At 42.1% G+C, this 25987-nt stretch overlaps 1 protein-coding gene across 18 annotated transcripts in view; it reads left to right on the forward strand.

Moving 5' to 3' along the window:
- The window catches only part of EIF4G3 (eukaryotic translation initiation factor 4 gamma 3), a 150328-nt gene that overhangs the window by 90186 nt on the left and 34155 nt on the right, over positions 1–25987 (forward strand). For 13 of the 18 annotated variants that reach the window (XR_011324171.1, XM_069780401.1, XM_069780392.1 and 10 more), the window contains 6 exons: positions 795–917; positions 6513–6621; positions 12437–13294; positions 20618–20706; positions 22585–22834; positions 25454–25611. Coding sequence is in view for 17 of the 18 variants with exons in the window: in XM_069780401.1 (XP_069636502.1) it covers positions 795–917; positions 6513–6621; positions 12437–13294; positions 20618–20706; positions 22585–22834; positions 25454–25611 (1587 nt within the window). In the remaining variant the exon portion in view is untranslated. The remainder of the gene's footprint in view (positions 1–794; positions 918–6512; positions 6622–12436; positions 13295–20617; positions 20707–22584; positions 22835–25453; positions 25612–25987) is intronic. The other 5 variants (XM_069780406.1, XM_069780390.1, XM_069780393.1 and 2 more) reach the window with 1 other exon arrangement.

Raw genomic sequence — 25987 nt, forward strand, 5'->3', positions numbered from 1 at the left:
TACTCTGTTCCAAATTAACCCAGACAGCTTGATTGTTCCCTGTATTCGGTGACACACATTGGCTCAAGTGTCAGTTGAGGATTCAAATGAGTGTGTTCTTGAGTGGTTTATTTTGGAAAATATTTTTCCTTCCCATTTTGGGGCTGTGAAGAGGCTCAAAAAACATACTTGTTTACTAAATGCTGATGAGTTTCATAGGACTTTAGTTTGTTCTTCTTGCTGTTTCCCTTTCCTTTGCTCAGTATTTGTTGTTTGATTCCCTCTGTTTTGTTGGTGTGACTTTTCTCAATAGGGAAGGGAAAACCAAAAAGAGCTGATTTGCTTTCCCCCTTTACCAGCAGCTGAGTTGGCAAGGTCACTGAATTACATATCAGGGTAAAACATGGTCTTTTTTTTTTTTTTTAATTCTTGCACTTCCCACTAACTGGCAAGCTTAGTTCTGTAGCTAAACTGTCTGCTAAATTTTCTAAGTTGCAGTAAACTTATTTTCCAGGAGTAGAGACCATATTCTGAATTACAGGGTCATGCACTGAGTGAACATGTTTAGACTTAACTGTTGTGTTTGAGCGTTTTGATTAAATTAGGTTTTGAGATTAAGGGATGACATACCCTGCATTTCACGTTATCGAAACAAACCACATTCCAGCGTTCCTGCAAAGCATCAGCTCAATCCAGAGCATCTCCTGCCAAGTGTAATGGAATTATGTCCTGTCCATGTTCTCCTCTCCATAAACCCCAAGGACAGCGTGTAACTGGAAGACTTGTTTGAATTATTTCTTTGTTCAATACCGCAGATCCGAATCCGGGATCCAAACCAAGGAGGCAAAGATATAACAGAAGAAATAATGTCTGGAGGGGGCAGCAGGAACCCAACGCCTCCCATTGTGAGACCCACTTCCACACCTACTCCACCTCAGGTAATAAAGTGGCCACGTAGCCCTTCTCCCAGTGACATCTGCTTTGCTTTGCTGTTTGTTAGAGTGAATTCCTGTATCTTCCATCCACGCCACCGATCACCTCAGACACCTGGATGGTCCTAAGTTGTCAGTGTTCTTCAAGAATTTTATTCCCCACCCCACCCCCCCCCACCCCCCCCAAGTTTGGTCATTTTTACCAGCCTGTAGCTTGTAAAATGTGGAGCTGCAGTGCTGCTACAAGTTGCCCATCCCTGGTTTTGTATAAGCAGTAGATTTTAGAGCTTGTAAAGACTTTCAGTGTTAAAGGAGAAGCCAGTACATTTGTGAGAAATGTGGTGTTTCTGTTAGAGTCTTGTGTACCTGAGGAAAGTCCATATCATGCATGTGATCGATTATATATCTTCAGTTGCATCACTGTCCATACTAATGTCTTTCTGCCTTAGTAGTGTTGTTTTAGAGTAACCAGAATGACTGTAGCTCAGGAATTTTATCACAGAACTGTGATAAATCTATGACAGATTTGGTGTCCCTGTGTTCAACCTTAAAAATGCATTTTTCTCATGTAGGAAAAAGCATAAATATCCCAAACCAACATTTTCCATAGCTCATAAATCTCTTCCTGTCACACACATTTGAGTTTGACCCCTTCTAAGTCTCTGTATCCTGCTTCATCTGAGAAGTCCATGTGTAACGTCTGGAAATTAAAGTGATTGGACATCCAGGTCTATTCTAGTCCTTTTTGACCCAGGGCCAAAAGAGCATGCTCGGACTTGCAGACCAGCAGTCCTGACGCGGACGTAAGTTCACCATGACGTGAACCGCTGGGGCTGCAAGTGGCTGCGTTATCTAATTAGAAAATGATTTCTATCCTCTGACTACTCTTCCCCACCTGCAGGAGGAAGAGGCGATGCCTCTTTCATCTCCCCATAGCATCAGAGATGGAGAGGAGGCGCATGGCAGCTGCTGTCCTCTTCCCAGCTGCCGGCTTGGTGTAGCTGCTGTTTGTTTGCTTCATACATCATCTTGGTTCTCCATCTCTCTTTTGGGAGAGATGGTGCTAAGCCACAGGCTGCTAAACTTAAAATTTTTTGAACAATTGGAGAAGAAACTCTATGGTTTGGCACAAGCCTTGGAAGTTGGCCATGTTTTTTTGGAGGTTGTTGCCCACTGCTTGGGGGCCTGATTAGAAGAAGTGAAGCTTCTCTGAGTGATGGGTGGGCTTTAGATCAGAGCCTGGATGAGGCTGGGGTGCAATTTCTTCTTCTTCCAAGTTCTTCATTGTTTAATGTCACCAGTTTTTGCTGGCTTTTAGGTGAAACAGCCTTTTCTGAGCTGAAACCTTACTTTCCCCTCTGCATCTGGAGAGTTTTTCTGCTGACTGTCCTGTGCTGAGGCAAAAGCACAAGCTTGCCTTAAGACACCCATTGTGCTGGAGCAGGGGCTTGAGGTTACAGCTGAGCCAGTAAAAGTGTAACTGGGATCACTGAGATGAAATAAGAGCCTGGCCTGCAGATCTCCCCTCTGTTGAGACCAACTGGATAGTTACGGCTTTTGGCCATTCCCCTGGTTCAGTCGAATCCTTTTGTCGCATGAAGGCATCACCATGTGCTTTGGGTCACCTGCTTTCTCCTCCTGGTCTCCATCATCAGCAAGCAGCAGCAAGGCACCATGCTTGAGCAATTCCTGTCTAGCTGTGTTTTTGCAACAAGGTCTGCAATGCTCGACTGGAAAAAGCTATTTTCTGCCCAAGAGCGGTCTGATGATTTGCAACTACAGCTGGAAGGAAAGAGAGCCAAGAGCTGGTTACGTATAGAATCATTTAAACTTCTTTTTGAGCGTTTTCCATGAGAGAAGATACTAGCGATGTAAAACGTTGGAGTGCTGGTGACATCTTCTTCCTGTTACTTCATGCTGAATGACTTTCCCCATTAGAAGTGGGGAAGAGTTGAAAACAGCCAGGGTTTCAGATTATGTTTATGCATGGTGCAGCTAATCCAGGCACTTACCGGCTCATTTTTGCAGTCTGAAATCTATTTTAAGATACTACAATTAAGTCAAACAGGATGAAATAAATGTTTTTCAAGAGGAGATTAATAAGCATGAATTTTTATCAGCTGTAATTTATATGCAGAGCACAGCAGTGATGTCCAATCATCTACTCCAAGTCAGGTATGCAAATACTTCATTGATTAATATCCAGGCTTTGTTTTGGTTAGGTACTTCGAACCACATTTGTTAATCACAGAAGAGCTCTGAAATTGTGCTCACCAGAAAAAGTTCATTAGTGTAACATAACTGAAAATTTAAGCCCACTTGAACCAGGAAATTCAAAGTTATTGTCCCAACAGCATCTCTAATTCATTTCTTTGGAGCAAGTGTTGTATCTTGGATGAAATTAGATGATGCCTTAACAACTATGCTCAGTGGCTGAATTCCAGTAGTGGTGGATGTTATAATTTTGAACAGTCTAAAATCAGTAAACTTTAAATATTCAGCCATAACTTTGCTTGAAATGTGCTAGTGCTTTTTTTGTATTCCCTTTCCCCAGCTGATAAAAGCTGTGAACAGTGAGTGTGAACTTCTTGTGAAAATACCTGCCTATTGAAATGCTCACAGTTTCGGGCAGCTCCTGGAATAGGTGCGAGGGGGCTATCGTTACTGTTGTCTTCTTCCACCACCTCTTTGGGTCAAACCCTGCACCTCGGGGGGGTTGGTAAGATTTCATCTGGTTGAACACTCAAAATGCAAACGTGTAATCTCCAGGCTTGATGAAATATCATCTAGTCAAAGTGACTCCCAGTCCAAAGTATGCTAAATGCTAGTAATGCTTCTTTCATATTGATGGCCACTATCTGGTTCTGTAATCTCTTTATTTAAATTACACAAGCACAGAGGGAGAAACTTGCTCAAGAAGTGCATGGAAGCCACTGCCGTAGACCAGTCCCTGTCCCAAATTCTACATTTGAAAAAGAAGCCATTTTATAATAATAGGTTTCAAAATTTTCTTTTTTTTTCTTTAAATTTTGATTTTTTTTTTTTTTAACTGACTCAAAACCCGAAACTTTGATAACACAAGCCTGAAGCACCCTCTTCTCTCCATAGATTAAGTGCTTAACATCAAAAAAAAGTTGGACTTGTCCAAAAGATGAGCATCGCTGCCAAGACTCATGCCATGTGGTTTTAGCTATTTCCATGCTTTTCGTATCTCCTGCTTTGGTCAGCATTGCTGACCAAAAAGTGCTTTAGGTGGAGCCTTCCAGCACCTCCACAGTGGTGGCTTAATTGCTTAAAGTTCCTGCAAGAGAAGCTGGCAGTAAGTGGAGATATTATTTATACGTTTTTAGCAGGACACTATTTTTCACACTATATTTTTTGCTGGGAAGTTAAATGGACCATGTATTAAATCTGGCTATGGTATTTACTCAGCACCAACTTACATAGAAGATCACCTTTTAAAGAGTAAGAAATGCTCTTATTTTCCTGGCAAACCTCTTCCAAGTATCAATGAGTTTGTCACACTTTGTGTTTGCTTGGTCTACAGGCCATGGTAGGATAGAATAACACAGAGCAACTCTTTTAGCATCATAAATCATGAGAGCAGTTTTGAGTGGGTTTTTTTTTTCCTAGAAAGTCTCTAAATGCTCCATTTTGAAACGGCAAGCCTATAAGGGTCAGTACTTAAGTACCATTTATATTGCTTTGCCATATCATTCCCACAAAATCCATGAGTGTTTTCCAAATTCCTTAAGAAAACATTTTTACTGACCCAAGAAGTTTCTAGGCTTACAAGTTCTTTGTCCACTAGTCTCATTTGGTTCCTGTGACTCTTAGCACATTCTCCTTTTTCCCCACTGCTTTCATCCATAGATTTTTCATAAAATGAAACTAGTGATCTGCTGAGGGTGAGGGGAAAGCGTTCTTGAAACCTGCTCATTTGTAAAACTCTGTTTTCTTTGGCTTCCTTCAGATTTGGCTGGAGGTAGGGATGCAATTCTTCATCCATAGTCCAGCTGATCTCATTGGGCTTATTCCTGGAAGAGGAGCAATCCCAAATAAAATTTCAACCCTTCACCCTGCTTACTAGTTTTTCATTTTGGTTTTTCCAGATGTGCTTTTTCCACAGTCCTCCTTTACCTTTCTGTTGCCTGAAATGGTGAAAAACATTGAATCGAAGATAATTCATTCTTTATTCTGTACTGTTCAGATGCAATAGCTGAAAAAGCTGTAAATGGGAGCAAAAAAGAGTCCCAGGAAGACGAGCAGGTTTCTAGAGAGTTTCTTTTTTTTAGGGAAATAAGTTTTGCATGGATTTCTGATAGCCTGTCTGAAAGAAGGAATTAGACACCCATGTCTTGGGCACTCTGCTGTATTTTGTTTGTTTAAAAATCCCTTTTCCTGTAGATCTTCTGAGAAGTCAGCATGGATGTATAGCTAGATGAGAACAGCCATCTGCAAAAAGCTGCGTGGCTTTCCACTTCAGAGTATTAAATTTAAATTTAGCCCTGTTTTCTTCTGTGCATGGTCCCTGATGCGTGTTTAAGGGGATTTTGCAAATGTGAATAGTTGACTTGCCCCATCTATGTTCACTCTAACGTACACAAGTGCTTTACCTATAAGTTTGGGTGTGTTTGGTGTAGTTATTTGGTCTTACACAAGGTCTTCCTTACATTTGGAGATAAAATACAAGGGATTTTTTCTGTCTTTATCGAACCTTCATGAACACAAGTGAAATGTTTGTCCCAGTAATGGTGGGGACATGATTAGAATATGTGGCCTCCGCAACAGGCCATGGATTTTTCAGTCTGATGACTTTGCTGGTCTTGCAGTTTTGGTTTTTATATATAGAATATCTCAAGCTCGCTCTGTGCTGATTGGGAACCAGCTCCTCCTGCTCTTCTTTAGATTGATGCACAATTGGTTTTATTCTCATACTACGTAGCAGGTACCATCTGTAAGTCTGTAGAAGGCAATGGACTTTTTTTTTTAATATGACCACACAGTTACAATCAATCTAGATTGTTTTCCTAGTGCAATAACAAGTTACTGTGTGCGTGCACAGAGATACATATATACACTATTCATGCATGTACACACACACATTATCTATCTATAAATAAACATATAGAAAAATAAATAAATATATATTAAAATATTTAAGGTGTTTGAAATAACTGATCAGTTGAGAAAGGAGTCAAGTCCAAAAAGCAAATTTAAATTATGGAGAGGTCCAGGAGTCTTGGTGTATATCTGACTTTTTGCAAACTACGCAGAGGAGCATTTCTGCTGCTCTTGGAAGAAGCATTCGGAGAATGAAGTGTGTTAATAACTGTGCTGTGCTGTCTCTTTCTTGCTGTTGTTAACAGTAATCGTCTCTTTTTCCCCTTTTCCTGCTGCCTTTTCCTCCCTCCCTTTCCCATGTCCTTTTTGAATTTATTCAATCGGTCTGTGTATCTTTTCTCTTTATTTTCCCTGCCTTTTGTTTTTCTTTCCTATCCCACCCTATTCTTGTCTCCCCACTTGCTTGCTTGTGCTCCATGTTGCTAGTTTTTATGTTCGCACGCTCATTATCACCCTTTTTTGTACTTCAAATCTCAGCAGCTGTCCAGCCAGGTCCCCGAGCACAGCCCTGTGGTTTATGGGACTGTGGAGAACACCCATCTCGCTGCCAGCACCCCTGTCACTGCGACTAGCAACCCGAAGCAAGGTTTGTTGATGGATATTTCCTTCCTGATTATTTTTAGTCTTTTTTTTTCCCTTCTTTCTTGTTTTAGTTTAAATATTTTTGGCATGAAGACAAGCAGTCAGCAGAAATAGAAGGGGAAAGACTTTTTTTCCTCTAGTGGAACATCTTAACAATGTGTTGCTAAGGGAATTAATTGAAATTTGCCAACATGAAGCTGGTTAAAAATAATTGTATTCAAGCTTATATGTACTAAATGTTGTTTCAGAGCACCTAGCAGCATGCACCTCCTCTCGCCCACGTGCCATCCTTTAGAAACAAGTGTGTTGTCAGTAAAATGCTCTTAGCCAGAGAGTCTTTATACCATTTGGACAACTAGCCATAGTGATGGCACGTAACCAGAGCATCATATGGCTCCTCCAGAGCTGCTTATGTATCCTGTCCTACAGGACATGAGCAATATTAATTAGGAAATAAAAACAAAACCACAAAACATTAGAGTGCAAAGTATCTCATAAGCGGCATAGCAAATTTTGCTGACTTTAGTAAATATTGCACAGATGGAAAAAGTTTCTTAAAGTGATTACATTTCCTTCTCATATCTAAGAATAGATATTTGAAGGGAGATTTTTTAAACTGTTCAAAGAAAAGGTGTTGCAGGAGGGAAGGTGGAGCATGCCAAGTCCCTTCCCACGCTGAAATTTTATAGCCACCTAAAAGCCATTGAAAAGCTGTAGTTAATAATGTGTATACTGTCGTCGTGTTAATGGACTTGATGTTGGAATAGAGTTGACACCACTGTTTGCTTCCTGGTTATTCACTGCATTGCAGCTTTTGAGGTTTCTGCCTACAACGATGTGTACATGGAAGTCGAGAAGTGCCATCTTTCACTCATGAGTGTATCCTGTAAACTTTGAGCCTGCCGAGATTTTTTTTTTTTTTTTTTTTTCCCACAGTATTTGCTAGAGGAAAACTAAGCTCCAGAGGAGCACAGCTCTAGGAAAGAGGAAAAGAAGCTGCCTCTGATGTTTCAGAAGTCATAGATCCAAATAGCAGCACAGTCACTGCTTGAAAGTAAAGGGAAGTATCCCTGAGGCTAACTTGTATCAGATTCTAAAATTTGCTGAAAACGTTGCTCTTCTACAGCCATAGCGTGGACTTCAGGGTTTTCCCTCAGTGCAAACTGTTCCACGGATACCTGTCTAAACTGCTGCAGTGTCTAGAAATGGTTGAAAAGGGAACTTTTAGAGATCATCTGGTCCCATCTCCCACTTGAAGCGGGACTAGATCTTTGTGCAAAACTTAGATGTCTCTGTCACCTGAAAAAATTGTCGGTAGGTTTAATGTATATCAAATCGACTGTGATTGTGCTGGCCAAACAGAGCGTGCAGGCTCACTGCCGTGCGTTGCTGCTCAGCTCTGGCACAGCTGCTCTTCCCGGTCTGTGTTTGTGTCCCCACTATGCCAACCTGCCCAAGTCCCACTCGCTGCCAGGGACACGCTCTGAGCATGCCGAGGTGCGTGGTGGCACTGGGACTCGAACAACTGATGACCGTGATGCAGGCACCAAAATGCATCTGCCCTTTCAAGCAAGTTGATGCTGAACTGTAAAATCCAGCACTTTACATCACAGTAGTTCAACCCTGTGTATAAAACCTTGTATTTCCAGGACAAGTGGGTCTTCTCCCTCTTCTCTCTCTCTTTAACTTCATCGCTTTGTAGGCAACTGGAAGTAAGTGGTCTTTATTTAGTTAGTTACACAGGTCTGACTGTGCTGGTTTAAATATAAATCAGGGCTTGGACTGGGATTTAACACTGATGAGCTTTCCTGTGTTTATCTCCATTCCATCCCAGAAAGATTCAAACATTTGTTCCAGTCCAAAAATTGCTAAAGAGCACATTTATGTAAGCATTGCAGAGAAAGAGTAAGCCCTGAAATAACACCATTAGCATTCGACTGTGGCCTCGGGGTGGGGGAGAGCAGCAGTGGTGTCAGTCACTGGACAGAGCGAGTTAAAGGTGAAGGAAGTTTAGACACCATTAAAATTATTTATTTAAACAGAGCTAGTGACTTGGGGGGCACATCTTTCCAGAAATATATGCCAAGGTATCAAAATAATTTTTCACATTGTGCCTGATGTTGGGGTTTTTTTGTTCCAAAACAAAAATAGTCATAGATAGGGTTGCGTGGCTTTCTCAAGCAACTGTTTATTAAAACCAGTATTATTGCTTCCCTTAAGACCCCTCCGCCGCATTCATTAGTGGATCACATTCTCCCTTGTGCCCTTCACCTCGTGCGCTCGTTTGCATCAGTTGAAGTTTGGTATAAAGCTATCATTCTAATTTTGTGATATTCAGCGATCATTTTGCAGTTATTTATAACTGCGCGCAGCATTTGGCCCGTTTGCTGGGTTAGGGATCAGGAGCAGAGCATGTGTGCTGTGCCAGCAGACCCAGCCTCTGTTATTTCTCACTGCAAGTATCTGCAGTCCCTGTTATTTTTGCATTGAAGTCATTAGCGAGGCTGAAATTGGGATTGCATTGCACTTAATATCCTTGTTTTTTTCTTTAAAAGACAAGCATTTGGCATTTGCTGCTTTTAAAGCAGCTTCTGGCTTTTCAGGCTTCAAAATTCATACATGATTTGGAGGAATATAGGAATTGCTACTGTAATACCTTGAAAAGTGGCATTATTTTGGGGCAAGCAGTTAGCTGTCATTCCTATAGATGCCCCAGGTGCATATATATCAGCCGGGCTGCAGAAGGCAAGGATATTGCTGGAGAATTCAGGTCAAGCTGATGGCAGAGCGTGCAGGAACCTGGCTGCAGGCCAGGCTGGTGCAGAACTTGTAATGGGGTATAATTGTGCATGAAATCAGGGCTGTTCACGTTTACTCAGCTTGCACAGGTTCAGTGGGATGTTTGGAGGAGTATTATTATTTTTTTAAAACTCTCCGCAAATCCTGCGATGTATCAGACATGGAGAATGTATAACACAGTTTGTGAAAAATAGTTTAACGTCAGATCCCGAAGTTTGGAAAACTTTCAGTCCCTCCGCTGACACTATGACTCAGTAACGTGTGCTCCAAAAACTGCCTGCGAAGCCAGCATCTGTACCGCCTCGTGAATGTTTGCATCGGGACAAAAGATGGAAAAATGGCAGCAAGCCCAGCGATTATTTTCAGATAAACACTGCAAAGCAGAAACAAATTCCTGTATCCAGTAAAATCTTGCCTATCCACCGCTCTGGGCAATTGTTGCCACTGCGACCACCCAGCAACCCAGCTCCCTCTCTGGCTTTAATGTCTTTGCATGGAGAAGATAGTAAGCATCTGTCCTGCTGAGTTTGTAAAAGTATTTCTAATGAAGAGTAATTTTGCAAGATTTGTATTTATCTGGAGATTTTTTTAAAATATCTATTGATGGAGCGACCTTTCCTCCTGAACAGCCTAGTGCTTCCAGTAAATACTTTCTAAATATAATGTGAGGGATGATCTTGGCATATTTAGGAAAAGGGATCTGATTCAGTTTGGATGAATTGCATTGATTTTTGTTTTCCCTTCGCAACTGTATGTTGTTTCACGTGACTGTTTCTGTAACAGTTGGCAGGGATGAACGTTCCTGTGCCAGGACTTTGAGATTTGTTCTCAGTGGTGGTCATTCAAGATTTACTTCTCATTAGCCAAATCTGGTCATTGTTCTTCTGAAATTCCCCCTCCTCAGATTACTTTTCTCCTTGAATTTTGCACACACAGCCTGTATTGGTGGCTAATATATTGGCCAAATAAGGTGCAGTTTGAAGAAAGTGTGTTTAAACCACTGGTTTTAAAAACCAGTTGTGTATTTTTGCTGTGTTTTTTATCTTTTGGAATTCAGGATGTTTTTCTAGACACTTCAAATTTTTTTTTTTTTTTGAGCAATCTCGTTTGACTTAAGGGAGAAAATATCTAGGCAGTTGTTTATAGTGAGCTGTAAATGTCAAGAATGCTCCATGAGTTGTCTGCAAAGGAGGTTCCAGAAATCGGAGGTGACACATTTTCCTTTCTAAACCAGTTCCCGTGTCCCTTTTTCTTCCATGGAGTCTCTAGAATCAAAATCAGCTGTTGGGATACTTTCTCCCATCTTTTTTCCTCATTTATCATCCTCTTCCAAAGCCGTCTCCCAACGTGCCTCATTAAGTTGATAAACTACTGCTTTGGCCGTGGTCCTCGCTGTAACGCTGCTGGGGCTGTCAGCGGCTGGAAGCAAAATTCTTCATTGCTCTAGCTATTCCTAAAGATGGGGCTTGATGCTCCAAGCGGTTTCAGATCAGTTCTCCTTCAAAACCCCTTTCTCCTTCAGCCTATCTGTTGAATAAGCCCCAAATGGAAAGCCACCAGAGCTGGAAAAGACCAAGCAAAGCCATACCTGTTCAGTTCTACCTGAATTCTGATGATTGGGGTTGGTTGTGGCCTTTGATTTCCTTATCTGAACAGCAAGCTTTGTGCCTCTGGCTTTTCCAGAATTACTTTTTGCTGTCGTGGCAGTGTCCCAGAGGAGTTCCACGTTGCTTCAGTGCTCAGAAAGCCTCAGGGCATTTTGCGCTGGTGGAGCAGAGCAGAGCTCCCTCCCCGAGGACAGATAAAAGCTGACCTCATAATGGTGATTAGGAACTGAACTGTTGAGTCCCTGCCATCTGTACGTTGACTTTGAGTGATACCTGTCTCATCCGTCTTGCAGAGTTGTAGCACGGAGGTGCGTCTTGTCATCAAATCGGAGGTGAGAGAGGGTGTAGTAGAGATCCTAAAAGATCCCATAAAGCCAAGATCTTTTAGGATCTTGGCTTGTACTTTGTTTAAAAGAAGTGGGAATAAATGCGTTATTTGGAGTTGCAGCAGACCTTTGGGAGCTGCGTGATGGTCATGGCAGGCATGGTATCACAAAGTCTGTTGCTAATCACAGGATAAGTACAGGGACATCTCTGTGCACAATATTTTGGGGTTTGGTTTGACACACATGCATATTTCACTGTGCTTTTCCCACCCTGCTTGATACCCTCCGACCACAAACATCAAGAGGTAATGGTGCTGTTCTTTGATGGCAGCTGTGCTTAAATCCCTTTTTGGTTTTGCTTTCTTTGGGAAAAGGTATCTTTGATGAAATTTAGAACAAAAAAAGGGGGGATTGTGTCCTTTAGTCTGCTGTGCTGATGGGTGATGGAGTTGAGCAATAACAAGTGGAAAAATAAACTAGATGCATCACACGTATTAGTAATGGCGTGACACATGGCATCCATAAAATAATGGCCCATCATCAGTCATGGAGTAGTTTCCCTGTTTTACAAAGAGGGAGAACAGTCGCAGAGAGCACCTGCAGGTTGCCGGTGCTCTTGCCAGTGTCTTTGCCTGCAATGTTTGCCTGCATTTTAGAACGTGAGTTTGCCTAGGTCTTGGTGTTAAAACCCTGGGCTCCTTTGAGGCAGAATCCAAGTAAAGCGTATTTTTGTCTTCTGTAATTTCTGTCAAGAAAAATTCTATTTTCAGCTGCAGAGTTTCTGCAAAAAATCCACATTTTGTAACATACTTATATGCCTTTTCCCGTAAAAGATGGCCATTTATTGCAAAGCCTGTGAAAAATAGAAGCAGCAGTTGCATTTTCAGATTTGCCAGCTGCAGGCTGTCTGGACTTTTCCTTTAGGTGCAAAGATTAGCTTCAGGTGCCTCTGGTGTCTTCCTCGGAGCTTCTTGAAAAGTGAGCAGAATGCAGGCAAAGGGAACCAAGGTGGCTTAGATACAGTGGAGGAAAATGGAGTTGACTTGCTGTTTGTAATGTTGGCTTTTTTTTTTTTTTTCTTTCCCAGAAGAGAAGCCAAAACCAGATCCAGTATTAAAATCTTCTTCTCCAGTCCTCAGACCAGAACCTACTGGGGAGAAGAAAGATCAAGCTGGCCAGACGACCGAGTCCACCTCAGTGGAAACTCCACCAGAACTTCCTCTTGCTCCATCACCAACCCCGGCTGCTCCCGTTGCAGTTGTTTCTTCTGCTGCTGCTGCTGTTGTCACCGTTTCTAGTAAATCCACATTCATAGCTGACTCAGAGGAGAAATGTGAACTCGCTTCCCCAAAAGAGGAGGCAATGCCTATATCTAATGCCGCACCCTGCACAGACACATCAGACCCTTCGCCAGCAGAAGAGGCTGATGCCGAGGTGTGCAAGGAGCCTAGTAGTGTAGCATCTAGTGATATTCAAGTGACTGCTAGTACTAATCTAATTAATGAAATGAACGGAGTTAGTGAAAAAGTAACTGCTGCAGAGAGCGTAGTAGATGTAGCCCAGATGGAAGTTGCGCCATTGACTGTTGAGTTGGAGACACCAGAAGCACCTCCAGCAGAAGTGGAAAGCGTGCCATCTTCCAGTGCTCTTCACGCTGCTCCCTCTCCTCCTCCAACCCCACCTCCCACCCCTCCGCCTCCTTCTCCTCCAATTTCTGTTGCTGCTGCTGCTGCTGTTACCACTACAACTCCTTCTCCGCCTCCTCTTCCATCTCCTAGTGCCCTCCCTGTTGTTCAGGGAGATTTAGAAGGAGAGGAGAGCACAAGAACTACTCTTAACGAAGAGGTAAAAGATACTGAAAAGAAGGAAGAGACAGAAGCAGATGGGCAACTGGAGGAGAGCGTGGAGGCTCAGAGTTTAAACTTGAGCAAGAGTCCTGTCCCAGGTAAGCATTTGGCACCGTGGTTGTGTGCAGTAAACTGGAGGATGAAGGAAAGGCGTCCTTGGGGTGGTTCTTCCATCAGATGTTTCCATTTGTATCTGCCAAAAAAAAAAAAAAAATCTGATTCTGCTGCATGACTATTACTGGGATTGCAAAATGCTAATCTTTGTTTGCAAGGACAAAAAAAAACCCTCATAATTGTTCATAAAAGAGGTAGCTGATGTGGATGTGTGTCCCAGGGTTGGCTGGGTTCATGTAGGCTGCCAGCGTTTTGCTGTCATGGTGATACAGGGCAGCACTCCCCAGTGTGTTAACAGGATAATTCAAAGGATGCTGCTCTTGTTCTCTCCAAGATGACTGGTCGGTTTGAGGACCTGTTGCTCTGGATTTATCAGCCTGCACCTAAACCAGATTAACATTCAGACCCTGAAGCCCTGTGGGTGAACCTTCTGAGCCAGCAGCTTCTGGAAACCAGTGGGGTGGGGTTTTTTCCCAACTATAAAAATGTGTCATGGTGTTACCAGATGTGGGTAAATGACATGAACCGTTAAAGCTTTTCCAAACAACTGAAGCACCGAGTGTCACACACCTCAATCTGCCCAGCCTTAATTAATGATGCATCTGGTTTTCCTCTGCAAAAGTAACACGTAAGGGAAATTCCCCCTTCTCTTCACTCGGCTCAGCTGTTCTCATTTCACTATTCTTGAAATTTTCAGAAAACAAGGTGCTTGAGTTCGGGAGCCATAAGGACTTGTCACAAATTACTAAAAATTGAAATTTCTGTAGCTGCCTTTTAAAATCCAGGCTATTTCTGTGAGCGTTGTTACCTGCCTTTGGTTTCAGTGCCCTATCGCATCGCTGATTTAGCATTAAATTGATTAGTATAGACAACTGTCTTTTTATTTGCTGTATTTTCTATAGAAAACTGCTTTTTTTTTCAGGACTTCCTGGAAGTGAAACTGTGGACAAGAAGTTAAACCAATCAATTACTTGTATTTAACTGCTGGGGGGAGTATAATGGTGGCTATTATGCACGCCTAGCAGCGTTAAAGCATTTGAATGTGTTGTGTCTTTTACACCCTGTTTCGCAGTCCTTTCAGAGCTGTGAAGCTGAGGTTGTTTATTTAAATATATCCTTTGAATTTGGTGAAGTTTGGACAAGAAACAAAGGAGAAACAGTAGGCTGTGATTTGGATTTTTGGGGTTTTTTTAAAGTAACATTTAGAATGGGGGGGGTAGTTTATTCTTTCATAAGCAAGTGATAGATCTGTAATGGTATCAGTAACATCTAGGGCTACACTCTGCTATGGATTAAATTAAATGAAAAGCTGAGATTGGCCTTGTTCCATATTTGTGTAATGCTGCACTAGGTCAATATGCTGGATCTTAAATAAAATCCAATATCTGGAGAAGATCAGAAAGATCCCTTCACTATACCAGCCACAGGGGGATATTTTCTGTTAATCTTTTTCTATTTTTATTTTACTTAGGTCATTTCACTGCTCTGGCACTTGTTCTTTCAATCTGAGCTACTTCATAACACAAATTAATTTTCTTACAAAGTGGAGAAATGGGACTCTTTCTGTAAATAAGGTTTTACACAGCCGGGTTCCAGCTTGCAACATTATTGCTTCCTTTGTAATGTCCTGTCGTTTAAATTAAAAAAAAAATTACAGTGTTTTGGGCTTTTAATTATGCAGAAGATTAATTTTAATGCTCTAATGTCATTAGGCTAGACAGTACACGTTAGCCAATAGATTGGCTTTGGCAACAGAGGAACAAATATTTCTCAAGTCATGTAAAAGATCACTTGAAACTTTGGTTACTGTTAAAAGCTTGGTACTTCAAGGAAACCAAAATACTCTCCAAGTCAGTTTTTTGTGCTTTACTCCTTCTTCAATGATGTGTAACTGTATTGCATTTCTCTGCCAACCTTTTCTTGAGCAATAATTTTCCAATTCTTCTTTGGAGGGAGGAAGAGAGATTTAAATAATGTAATCTGAAGGTGACTGCTAAATCAGACGTCTGTCTAGGCTGAACAAGGAATTGCACGTCTCTGCCATATGCTGGAAAATACAGGTGCTGAACTTCAGGAGCAAGGAGAAAGGGCTATAGTGTTTTGTTTTGTTTTTTTTCTTGGACTAAAGGCCAAGAATCTTTTTTTATGATCTCTGGAGTTACGATAGAAATTGGGACAAGGGAAACTTCCCAAACACGTGGTGGTAAGTGTGAGCTCTGTGACTTCTAAGAATATTTCTTTGGGGTTTTCAGCAGAAGTGTGTACTTATTACAGAGCAGTTGGGTTGGCCACAAATCATACCACTTTATTCCTTTTAATGGTAGCTGATCTGATTTGACTGGGAGGATACTCAGACTCAAGACCTCTAAGAATAATCTTAATTGCTGCAGAACTTACTCCTCAGTGTCCTTTTCATAGTTTATAATCTGGCCCGCCTAAAAATGTGGGGGTTTCTGAATGACACATTAATCCACCTCCTCCCTGATGTGGTCGGGCAGTACTGTTGAGGTTTGCAGGTGTATCCCATATTTTGCAATGGAGGCGACAGCTTTTCAGGGATGAATGAAATTATTTGCTTGTTCCTCAAGTGTTTTACAGAATACACCTTCTATCTAACAGGTGGAGAAAAAATACTTTTATTTTTTGCTCCATCAAGCTCTGTATAGAGAGAGAAACAAATGTTCAGACTGCAGAGGCTTTCCCTTTAACATCTTTATTCTCCAGCAGTTCTTTTTTACAGCTTAGGAAAATGAATTTTTCAGTGTTTGCAGGAGGAGTCCAGAGCTGAGCAGAGCTGACTGTTTTGGGATCTGGGGAAACCTCTGCTCTTTCTTTTCCACTGGCATCAGGTCTCCATCAGATTTCCAAGGTCAGAAGATGTCTACAGGAACACCTCTGTTATACTCTTCTTATTTTGCAGAAATTGGAGTGCATATTGGTTTTCCTCTTTTATTTGGACTATATTCTATCTACTTTTAATGTCTGAAGTTGTATTAGCCTGCATAATGAAGATAACAATTTTAGTGCTTCAATCTCAATGTCTGATAGTAGCCGGTTCATCCATAGCCTGCTCATCAGCATCGTTGGTCTTGCTTATAATCCCCTATGAAATGGGGAAGATTTAGTGGGTTTCAGAGCATTAAACCACTGAGAACCGCAGTGTTTTATTCTGCAAGCAAGATGTTGTACCTGGGTGGATGGTTTCTTGCTGCTGACTGTGTTTCTGTTCTGAGCATTCGCCAAAATATGGGGTTACAGGAGACACACGTTCACCCTATTGCGAGTGTGCAGGCAGCAGATCTCATTCCCTGCGTGCTCAGGAGCGATTATCTTGAGGTTTTCAGGATGGGCAGAGCTGTTATCTGCAAAGGACAAGAGCACGCAGCTTTTAAAATAATTAATTCCTACTCATCTTCATTACAAGGAAAAAGAAATACAGATATTATCAAGAGAGGAACTCGGCTCCCAGCCTGCGATCATTACTAAAAACATTGCTCCAGTTAAAAGTCATCAACAACACGCAGTTGCTTTTGTTACTAAATTCTGGTTTTTCCCTAGTAGCTTTGCTGTCTGTGGTGAGAGACCAGCACTTCTTGGGGAACAAAACAGGAAAAATTTTTTTGGTGGAGTAGAATTTCTAAAGAAGAAGGCGCTACCAGAGACTTGAAGCCTTTAGGACATGTTCTGAATGCCTGCCTTTGATGTAATCTTTCTATCATGGCTATTACGAGAAGCAAAGAGGAGAATAAGAGATTGATGTCTGTCCCAGGCAGAACTCCTAGGAACATAGGAAGCCAAAAGAGCTTAATACGCATTGAATTCAAAGGGCTGTTTCTTGCAGAGCTAATTTATGAGACGTATTTCAATATAAAGTAGCCCAACTGACTGCAAGTCCCTGGGTTTCTTAGCTGTGGAGGCTCTAACAAGCAATTTGGGGCAGTAACTGGAAATATCTTGGGAGAAATATCTCCAGCACCCAAAGCCAAAGAGCCGGAAACATAAATCAGGTATCGCCTTTTTCTTGATTTGCTGCCATAGCCCACTGGAATATATTTTCTTTCCCATGAGCTGTAAGGCGATGGTGAGTCTTTGCTTTGGTTTTTAATGGCACATTGGCTAAAAAAATAAAAACATAAGAGCTGGTATTAATTTATGCTTAGCAGTTGGCACCCGCATCAGAGAGGAGGCTGCTTTCTCTCTCTGGCTTGATGGGTTGTGGACTTGCTGGGGTGGGTATTGCCTGCAGAAAGATGTTCCACTGAAGAACCTGATGTAGCTGGAGAAATGGGTTGAGGTGGCGTTAGGGTCTGCTGAGCAGATTTCTCCAGTGGTGATATTATCACCCATAGTGATGTCCGGGATAGTATGGAAATAAGGATTTTGTTAATCTTTCCAGTCCTAATGTAGATCAGTATTGTCACTCCTGTTACTGCTCTTATTTTTGTAAGCAGTGATAAACAAAGAGCTCACGGTGTTGGTTAAGCAGCAGTATGCTGGGTCTGCGGGTGTCCCTTCTCCAATGGAACAAAATTGCCACCTAACGTGTCAAAGAGGACTGAAAACAAGCTCTGGAAATGTGTGACTGCAGGCAAAAATGAACCTCCATTTGAGAACAAATTTGATTATTGGTGTGCATGCAAAATGCTTAATTTGAGGGGACAGGAAAATTGAGAGAAAGACCAGAAGTGTCAGGAGACCTCCCTTGCCGACAGCCAAACTAGACATGTTACCTTTTGGTTTCAACATGGCTCACGTTGTGCCTCACAGCTGAAACTCAATTTTCAGATAGCGCGGTTGTCCTGGTTGGGTTTTGGGTTTGGGAGAGTTGGCATCTAAACTCACTTCAATTTTCTGAGCATACACTAGCATAAATTCTCCTATTGAGTCAGTTCCTGTAGTAGAAATGAGAACTCAAGAGAAAAAAAATCTGATGTCTGCTATTTTAAGAGGGGAAAAATTGAGCAACGTCTCTGGAGATCTTGCCGGCGTACCCCAGTCAGCTCTGAAATACGGCTGGGTGTTAGTATGGAGTTACAGGCTGCAAAACTACAGGGCTAAGCGAAGGCTGCTGCCGTGTCTTTGGATCAAAGGCAAGCGTCCTGCCAAGCATCCTCATGCAGGGGAGCCCCAAAGCAGGAAAAGGATCTGCACGATTAAAACAAGGCAAAAGCTGCGAGACTGGTTCAGGAGGCTCGGCAGGATCGCATCCTCTATGTAGCTTGCTTTTGCCCCCAAAAAAGGTGAAAAAAATGCATTATTGAGAAGCACTAATGTTGGCATCCTGACAGCTGGGGAAGGAAACACCCCAAACCTTTGCCGACTCCAAATCCATGACCCTGAGTTTATTTCTGTGCATTTAGAAATGAAACGTTTACACCATGGATGTTTTCCATAGTGTAGTTTGAGCTTGAGTGGAGTGAAGTTCTGTAAAATTAAAAACTTTGGGGTTAATCAATTAAATTACTTGGTTATGGCAGTATTTAGGTCATTACTGTGCAGATGTGACCCCCTCCTTGAAGAAATCCCCCCAAAGTGTGGAATTGACATCACCAAACAAGAAGGCATAGTGTCTTGGCAGTGGGGCTTGATGTCCAGCCTTAAAACAGCAGGTTGACTTCTGAAAAGCACTGAATTTTCACTAAATTTTAGCAGATTTTGTGGTGGAGGGAACTGTGGAGCCTCAGTTAGGTCCATGCTTTGCTAAATCACAGAAATTACCACCTGTGTGGACACCTGGTCCTTACCCAACCCCTATTTCACCCCAAGGCGGTGAGAATAACTCAGCTATTCTTGCGAGGGTACAGCGAACTTCTGTTAGCAGTAATAAAAGCTAATCCCCAGTTGCGTAAGGCAAAGCCATTTTGCAATCCATGTCTGCTTGGCCATTTCTCTACTCTCCTTTGAGCCCCAGGAAATTCAGGGTTACTGCTGGGGCTCTGCCCTGCTCTTAAAGCTTAAAGTTTCTCTGTAGAGTGCTGGGATGGATGAGGCGTGTGGGACTTGGAGTTTGGGAGACTTGGATGATTTTTTCCAGCTCTTCCATGAACCATGAGTTCTGTGAATGACCAGAGGATGTTTGAATATTTGAATTAGACTACTTTTTTTTTTTTTAACTAACGTTTACTTTTGTGGTGTTTAGCATGAAGATAAAAATCTTGTTACCGGCAATGATAGCTCCTGTTGCACTTTGGGTTGGGGCTAGTGTACTGAGTGTCGTGATTTCTACAGCCCGCAGTGTTTCTGCAAGTCCATAGTCACTCTCCAAACAGAGGAACGCTGTTAAGAAGCCGCTGAGGCTCCTACATATCTTTTGGGGCAGTGGGAACATAACAAATCCAGTTTCCTCTTTGCCCATAGGAACAAAGTAGGCCATTATTAACACTCTTTTCATTTATCTGTAGTTGAAGAGCCTTTCAAAATTGTATTTTATTGTGATAAAAGAAACGCGCACTGTGGTTTTTTTCTGTAGTATCTGTTAGAAACCAAAGGCTCGAGCTGGAAATCTGTTTGCAGTAAACTTCAATCATGAAATCAATTCTGTTTATGCTCTGTGTTAAATATGCATATGTGCCTAGTATCAGAATTTAAGCTGGTAGCACTTGCAACAAATTATGAGCATATTGGATTAATGGTTTTGTCTCCTCTTAATATATTGTGTGGTTTCTTTTACCCTTTGGGGGGCTAAAAAGTGATTAGAGTAAATCACTGCTGATCTTAGAAATATTATATGGTGTTTTCTTTGAATTGGTTGGCCAGGGAAATTAATGAATGGTGGAGTTGTTAACCTGCTTTTAAATTGAAATGTAAATCCAGCTCAGAAGAGCCAGCAGTGCTGCAAGATTGGAGGAATTGTCCTTTTGGATGAGATACTGGAATTTTCGGCCTGTTAATGGTTATAGTCCAGATGATGGTTAATTCTTGTAATATTTCTTGCGAAAAATATGTTGAGAACAACCTTCACTCCTATCCAATTCTTGATCTTTCAAAAAAATTCAGTTTCTGAAGGTTTTCTTTTGCCCTGCGTGATCCTTATACTGTTGGTAATAAACTCCTTGCTATCACAAGTACCATTTCGAGCTTGAATGAGCAACTTGTAAAACAATTACCGTGTTTTAATGTCACACTAACAATTGTGTTATTACCACATTGAAACAAAAAGTGGTAATATGAAGCTGAATCCTCCGCAAGGCTGGAACTGCTTCATTTTCCTGTATGTAAAACCAGCACGTGAGAGGGAAGTGCATCACCCACGGACAAATTTGCTCCGTATAATTTAGTGTTGTAATAGATGTACACTTATATTGCAGCCCAAACAGCTGTAACTGCACCAAAGACGTGGAAGAAACCAAAAGACCGGACCCAAGCCACTGAGGAGGTGATAGAGGCGGAAACAGAGGTAAGAGGGAACCACAGTATTGCTTTATCCAAATTTAATGATGAAGTTGCTCTGTTTAAACTGTATTTTAGACACATTGCTTCCTAGTTGTCCTGCAAGGATCCAGAGCAGACTTTTGGGGAGGGGGGTGTGGAACTGTGATATTCCCCAGCATTTTAGTCTGTTCCCTGTTGAAGCTCTTCAGTTTTCTTCCTTCTGGCCTAATTTAACGACTCCCACCATTCAGGAACATGTAACTGCTGTCCTTCCAACGAAGGATGAGCTAAAAGTGGGTTTAAATCCCTTAGCACTACCCCATTTGGGTCCCAGGCCACTACAGTGACATTTAGCAGGTAGTTCTGCTGCACAGTGATGTCACTGTGATGTCACGGCCGAAGGTTAGTTTTCCTGATGACCACCTGATGGAGAAGCTGGGAAAGGACAACGCTGAAGTTTTCAGGCAAAACCACCTCCACAGTAATTAGATGAATAAAGAAAATCTCCCTTGCTGCCATTCTGGTAGGGATATTGCAGGAGGAACCTCTTTGTTTAATGTCTTGGGTAAAATTGGGGTTAGAATAGATCACAGAGGGGGTAAGAGAGTAAAAATGTAAAAATTCAGACTGCCCTGTGCATATATAAAACCTGATGTCGTCCAGATGTCAGGCAGAGAAGCGTTGCTTCTTCGCTCTGAATTTTTGTTTTATTATTATTCCTCTGCTATTTCCTCCACAACTTTCCCTCACCACAAACATCGTTGAACCTTTCCGCTATAAAAACATGTTGCTGCAGAGTAAATCTTTAGTCTAGTGGACCGTACTTCATCCTTTGTAGAAGCAAGCATTCGCAGCAGATAGGCTCATTTACACATTCCAAATGGTATATAAGTGCTTTCCCCTCTGTTTGTGGGGGAATAGATGCTTAAAATGCTCACGTGCAAGGTATCACACTGCGACAGCTGGTCTGTGCGCAATGGAAAAGCTGATGATTGGGTAATCCAAGGAAATTAAAAGCATCCCTGTGCTCGTTTTCAAGCCAGCGAGCTAAGGATGTCGCTGGGGCTGTGCCAGCAAGTTTATGCTCTCTGTACGTTTTCTTCATTATTTATTGGAGGAGTCTTGTCTCCTGGACCACTCTGTGTTTTCACTGATGTTAATTTTTCAGAGTATTCCCTTAAAAAATCTGCAAAAAGCATTTTAGGGTGCAATGCACTCAGGTAGGGAGGCAAAAGGATTGAAAGCCTCTCCCGGAGCATCCTCAATTAAGTCTTTCCTTTGTTTAATGCTTAGGCGTGTTGGAGTTTCTCCCAGGAGAAGTGTGTTCCTAACACCGCCTCTGTCTGAATGCAGAATAAGGCTGTGTCCTTGGAGAGCTCTAAAATTAACAGCCAGGGATACTATTAATGCTTTTCCTGAAACTGAGATGCTGAAATTGTGGCTGTATGTCACATTACCTTCTTTATCGGGATCCGCTGCAATTAGCAGCATACATTTAAAGGAAGGATCCCCCCAAAATGAGCGTGGCGTGCCCTTTAAGGTGGCTGGTGAGCTGCAGGAGAGGAGAAGAGCGAGGTTGCCTTTCCAGGCTGAGATTGCTCATGGCTGTTGTGCTATAGGGCTTAACAGTTCCTTCCATCCGATCCCAATAGCTCCTGGGTTTTTCACGGGCAATGCTAAGCCTTTCCAGTTGCACTGTTAAATATCAGTTGGTTATCTCCGGGAACAAACTGATAAATCATCTGGCTGTTCTGTATGTTGTTCCATATCGCTGTTTAAGATGCATATGTATTCCTGCTACGTGCAAAAATGCTGTATGAATAAATGAAGAGCCGTTTCGTGTGCTTCGAATTTTGGCAGGGTGTTTTTAACGTAACCTCTGTGTTTCCATCTGTTGCTTCAGCCTAAAGTAGAAGAGGAACTTTCAGGTGACAAAGTACTTGAATCTGAACAGGAGAAAATGAGCCATGGGTTTCAACTGGAGAGAGACCCCTCTGAGCTTAAAAAAGTGAAACCTGTGGAAGAAAATGGAGAGCAGGAAGCAGAACCTGTCCGGAATGGTGCCGAGAGTGTTTCAGAGGGAGAAGGAACTGATGCAAACTCAGGCTTCACAGAGAGCTCCAGTGAAGGGCCAGTGTACCAGTATAAACCAGGTAAATCCTGTTTCAGACTCTTGCATGTTCACTTAGTTTTCTGCCTCCCTCCTTTAAGAGCTGCTAACACCCTGTGCATCGTCCCTGCGGAAGGAAGGATGTTTCCAGTGGGGCTGGAAGGGAGTACGGCATTTCACCGTGTCAGATTCCACCAGGATCCACTAACCAGTGGGCTCAGAGAGACCTTCTGGGGAGCACGAGAGGAAAGTTGTTTTTCTCTTGCTGGTGGTAATGAAGAGAAGAGAAAATCCCAGATTCCTTGAATTTATTGCACGTGTGGATGTTGGTTGCGGCACAGTGGAAAAGGCGGCGAATTGGTTCCCCTGCGATCGACAGCTGAGGACGATCCAAGAAATTCCATATAAGTGGACATACTTCTTAAATAAGAGATTTGAAAGTTCCGATTGGGTCCTAAATATGAGTATGTGAGTTTATACAGATTTAATTTCCTGCCTAAACAGTTGCATAGATCTTCAGGTTTCTAGAAGAGTAAGGAAAAGAAAAGAAACAGTATGTGGTTTTCAGTCCAGGCTCTGCTATTGAACTGTGAGCATGCAGTTCTTTTGATAAAATAATTCAAGTGCAGGCTCACAGGATACAGTCATTTCGTTGCTGCTTAGCACTGGATGTAGTATTCCTTAAGGGGTGTTTTTGTTATTTATTAAGGTATTTAATTTGTAGACCTGAACTTCTATTAATTCACCCCATTAAGAGACCTTGAGACCAACTTACTTCTCGGTTGCTACTAATTTTTGAGCCATTTCTTTTTCAGGTGAAGCTCTCTCAAAATAAATTAGTCATTTTCTTAAGAGCTCAGAAATTAAAGAGTATAAAACAAGATAAGGAAGGACTGTGAAAGCCTAGACAAAGTATTGGGAAGGAGCACCACTGTTAAGTGATTACACTGTGGTTGCTATTTCAGCACTGCTTTGTTCTGACTAAGACCTGAGTTGCTTTTCTTTTATTAATTTGGTGCTATTGTATCATTAGGAGAAAATGTAGAGGCCTCTTGATAGTTTACCACACACTTATGGTAGCTTACCAGTTCATTAGTTAAGCACATCTTGAAGTTAATCCATAATTCATCAGCTGTCTCTCCGAAACACTCGCTGCAGTCAGAATGATCCCAGTCGGCTCTGGATGTCCTTTCACTCAGCTGGAGGGGTTGGATCGATCCCTTGGAAAGCAACACGCATCTGACTTGTCTGCTGTGAAGCAGACGTAGCCACTTGGTGCAATAATCCTCGATTTCAGCTCTGCCCTTTCTAAAAAGGGGGATTTTTGCCTTTTGGTTGACCATAGGAGGAATCGTGTGTTACATCCCAGTCTCTCCCCTTGTTGGGGATCCAGGAAGCCTGCCTGTGATGCTGCCCAGCTGCTTTTCACCTTAAAACAGCTTATTAAGATCTTTCCAGGAGGAGACGACTACATATAAACTGTTTCTTGTTGCTGTCGGTACTTTTCCATGATAAATGGAGGGTGGTGGCACAGTGGATAGGCAGCTGACTGGAAATTCTGGCTGGGATGCAGCTAGCCAGCCAAACCATTTTCTGTACCCCTTTATCCCAAAGCTCTTTAGGAGCAAAACTGTGCAAAGAGCTAAAAATTGTAATTATTTTTGTACATTTTCTTTTCCAATATTAAAATCCATCACTTGAAATAAGTTCCTGTTCGTGGCCTCTGTGGGGATGAGGATGGTGAGAACCCAGAGACCTAAAGCCAGTGATTAGGGACTGAAATAAAGAAATAATAGAATACCTTAACAGTGAACCTAAACGGCTGGATAAATGGAAAGCAATGCCATTTGGCATCAGTGAAATACAAAGGTGGCATCTCGTACAGATGTTTTCCTTCAGATAAAAACGTGCCGCCCGCTTAGGGGCCTGACTAGTCAGCCTGGCTGCTGAGCAAGTCCACGTTTTCATTCCTAACTTCAAACAAACTGTGTGGCTGGCAAAGAAAATCCTGTCTCTAGGCTACCAGATGCTAATTTTCCTTGCGCTGAAATGGCTGTAGGTTTATATTTTGATTTGCATCAGGCAAGGTCCTTTCCACCACAGTTCTCTTGCCCAGAAAGCCCTCTGAAAAAATGGGTGAAAAGTTGTAATTTTTAAAGCGTGGCTTGTGATTGTGTGTTTTCTTTTTGTTCCCACTGTTATCTCCAGTGTGGGTTGTTAAAGACTTGGTGTTTTCACATTTTCAAAGGATATTTTTGTTCTGTGCGGTGCTCTCCTCTCTTCAGCTCTGCATTTATTGCTGTGTTACACAAAACCAGCTGCTTTAACTTTGCTTTTTCACACAGAAACTGGAAATCGTCCCTTTTTAGTCCTATCACACGAGCGCGCTAAATTCAGAGTTAAAATGAGATGACTTGTGTTAAAACTGGAATTAGTGACTAGTTCTTTTTGTGGTTGCTGCTGGAGTTGGCTATATGCTCCCCATTGTTTATGTTCCTTTAATGCAATGTGTATTCCTGTCCTCACTGCCTTCAAAATTAAAATAAATTAAAATTTCCCAGGCAGCTGTTGCATTCTCTTCCATTTGGTTTTACCAGAAACACATCTGGGAGAGTGGAGGTTTTTGTTACCTATGAATCTCAGGCACCTTCTCTCCTTATAGAGCAGTGGAAGCCCCTGGACCCAGAGGGGAAGAAGCAGTATGACAGGGAGTTCCTCCTGGATTTCCAGTTCATGCCTGCTTGTATCCAAAAGCCGGAGGGGCTGCCTCCCATAAGTGACGTGGTTCTCGACAAGGTGAGAGGAGAGCCGATAAAACAGGTGCGTGCAAATTTTTTATTATAAATAAAGATCCTTAATGCATGCTTTATTCCTGCACCGTTTTGATGCAGACTTCTGTTGGGAAGGGGAAATAATTTGGCTGATGCCATATCACAAAATTCCTCAGAGGCGTTGGTGCCTGATGAATGTGCACAGATGATTTAAAAACTGATGCGTTTTTAATGGTCTCTATCTGGATTAAGTTCTACCGGGTTGTTACTAAAATTTAAAATGATACAGCCATGAAGACCTAAGGATATAAGCAAAGCAAGACTGAACAGAGAGGCAGTGTCTTTTATTAGATCAATTCTATGGGTAGAAAGCATAGGCAAGCTTTTGGGCAAACTCTTTTTTTGGTCTGAAACAGTTGTGTCAC

This window comes from Haliaeetus albicilla, chromosome 4 (genome assembly GCF_947461875.1).
Source record: "Haliaeetus albicilla chromosome 4, bHalAlb1.1, whole genome shotgun sequence".
NCBI lineage: Eukaryota > Metazoa > Chordata > Aves > Accipitriformes > Accipitridae > Haliaeetus > Haliaeetus albicilla.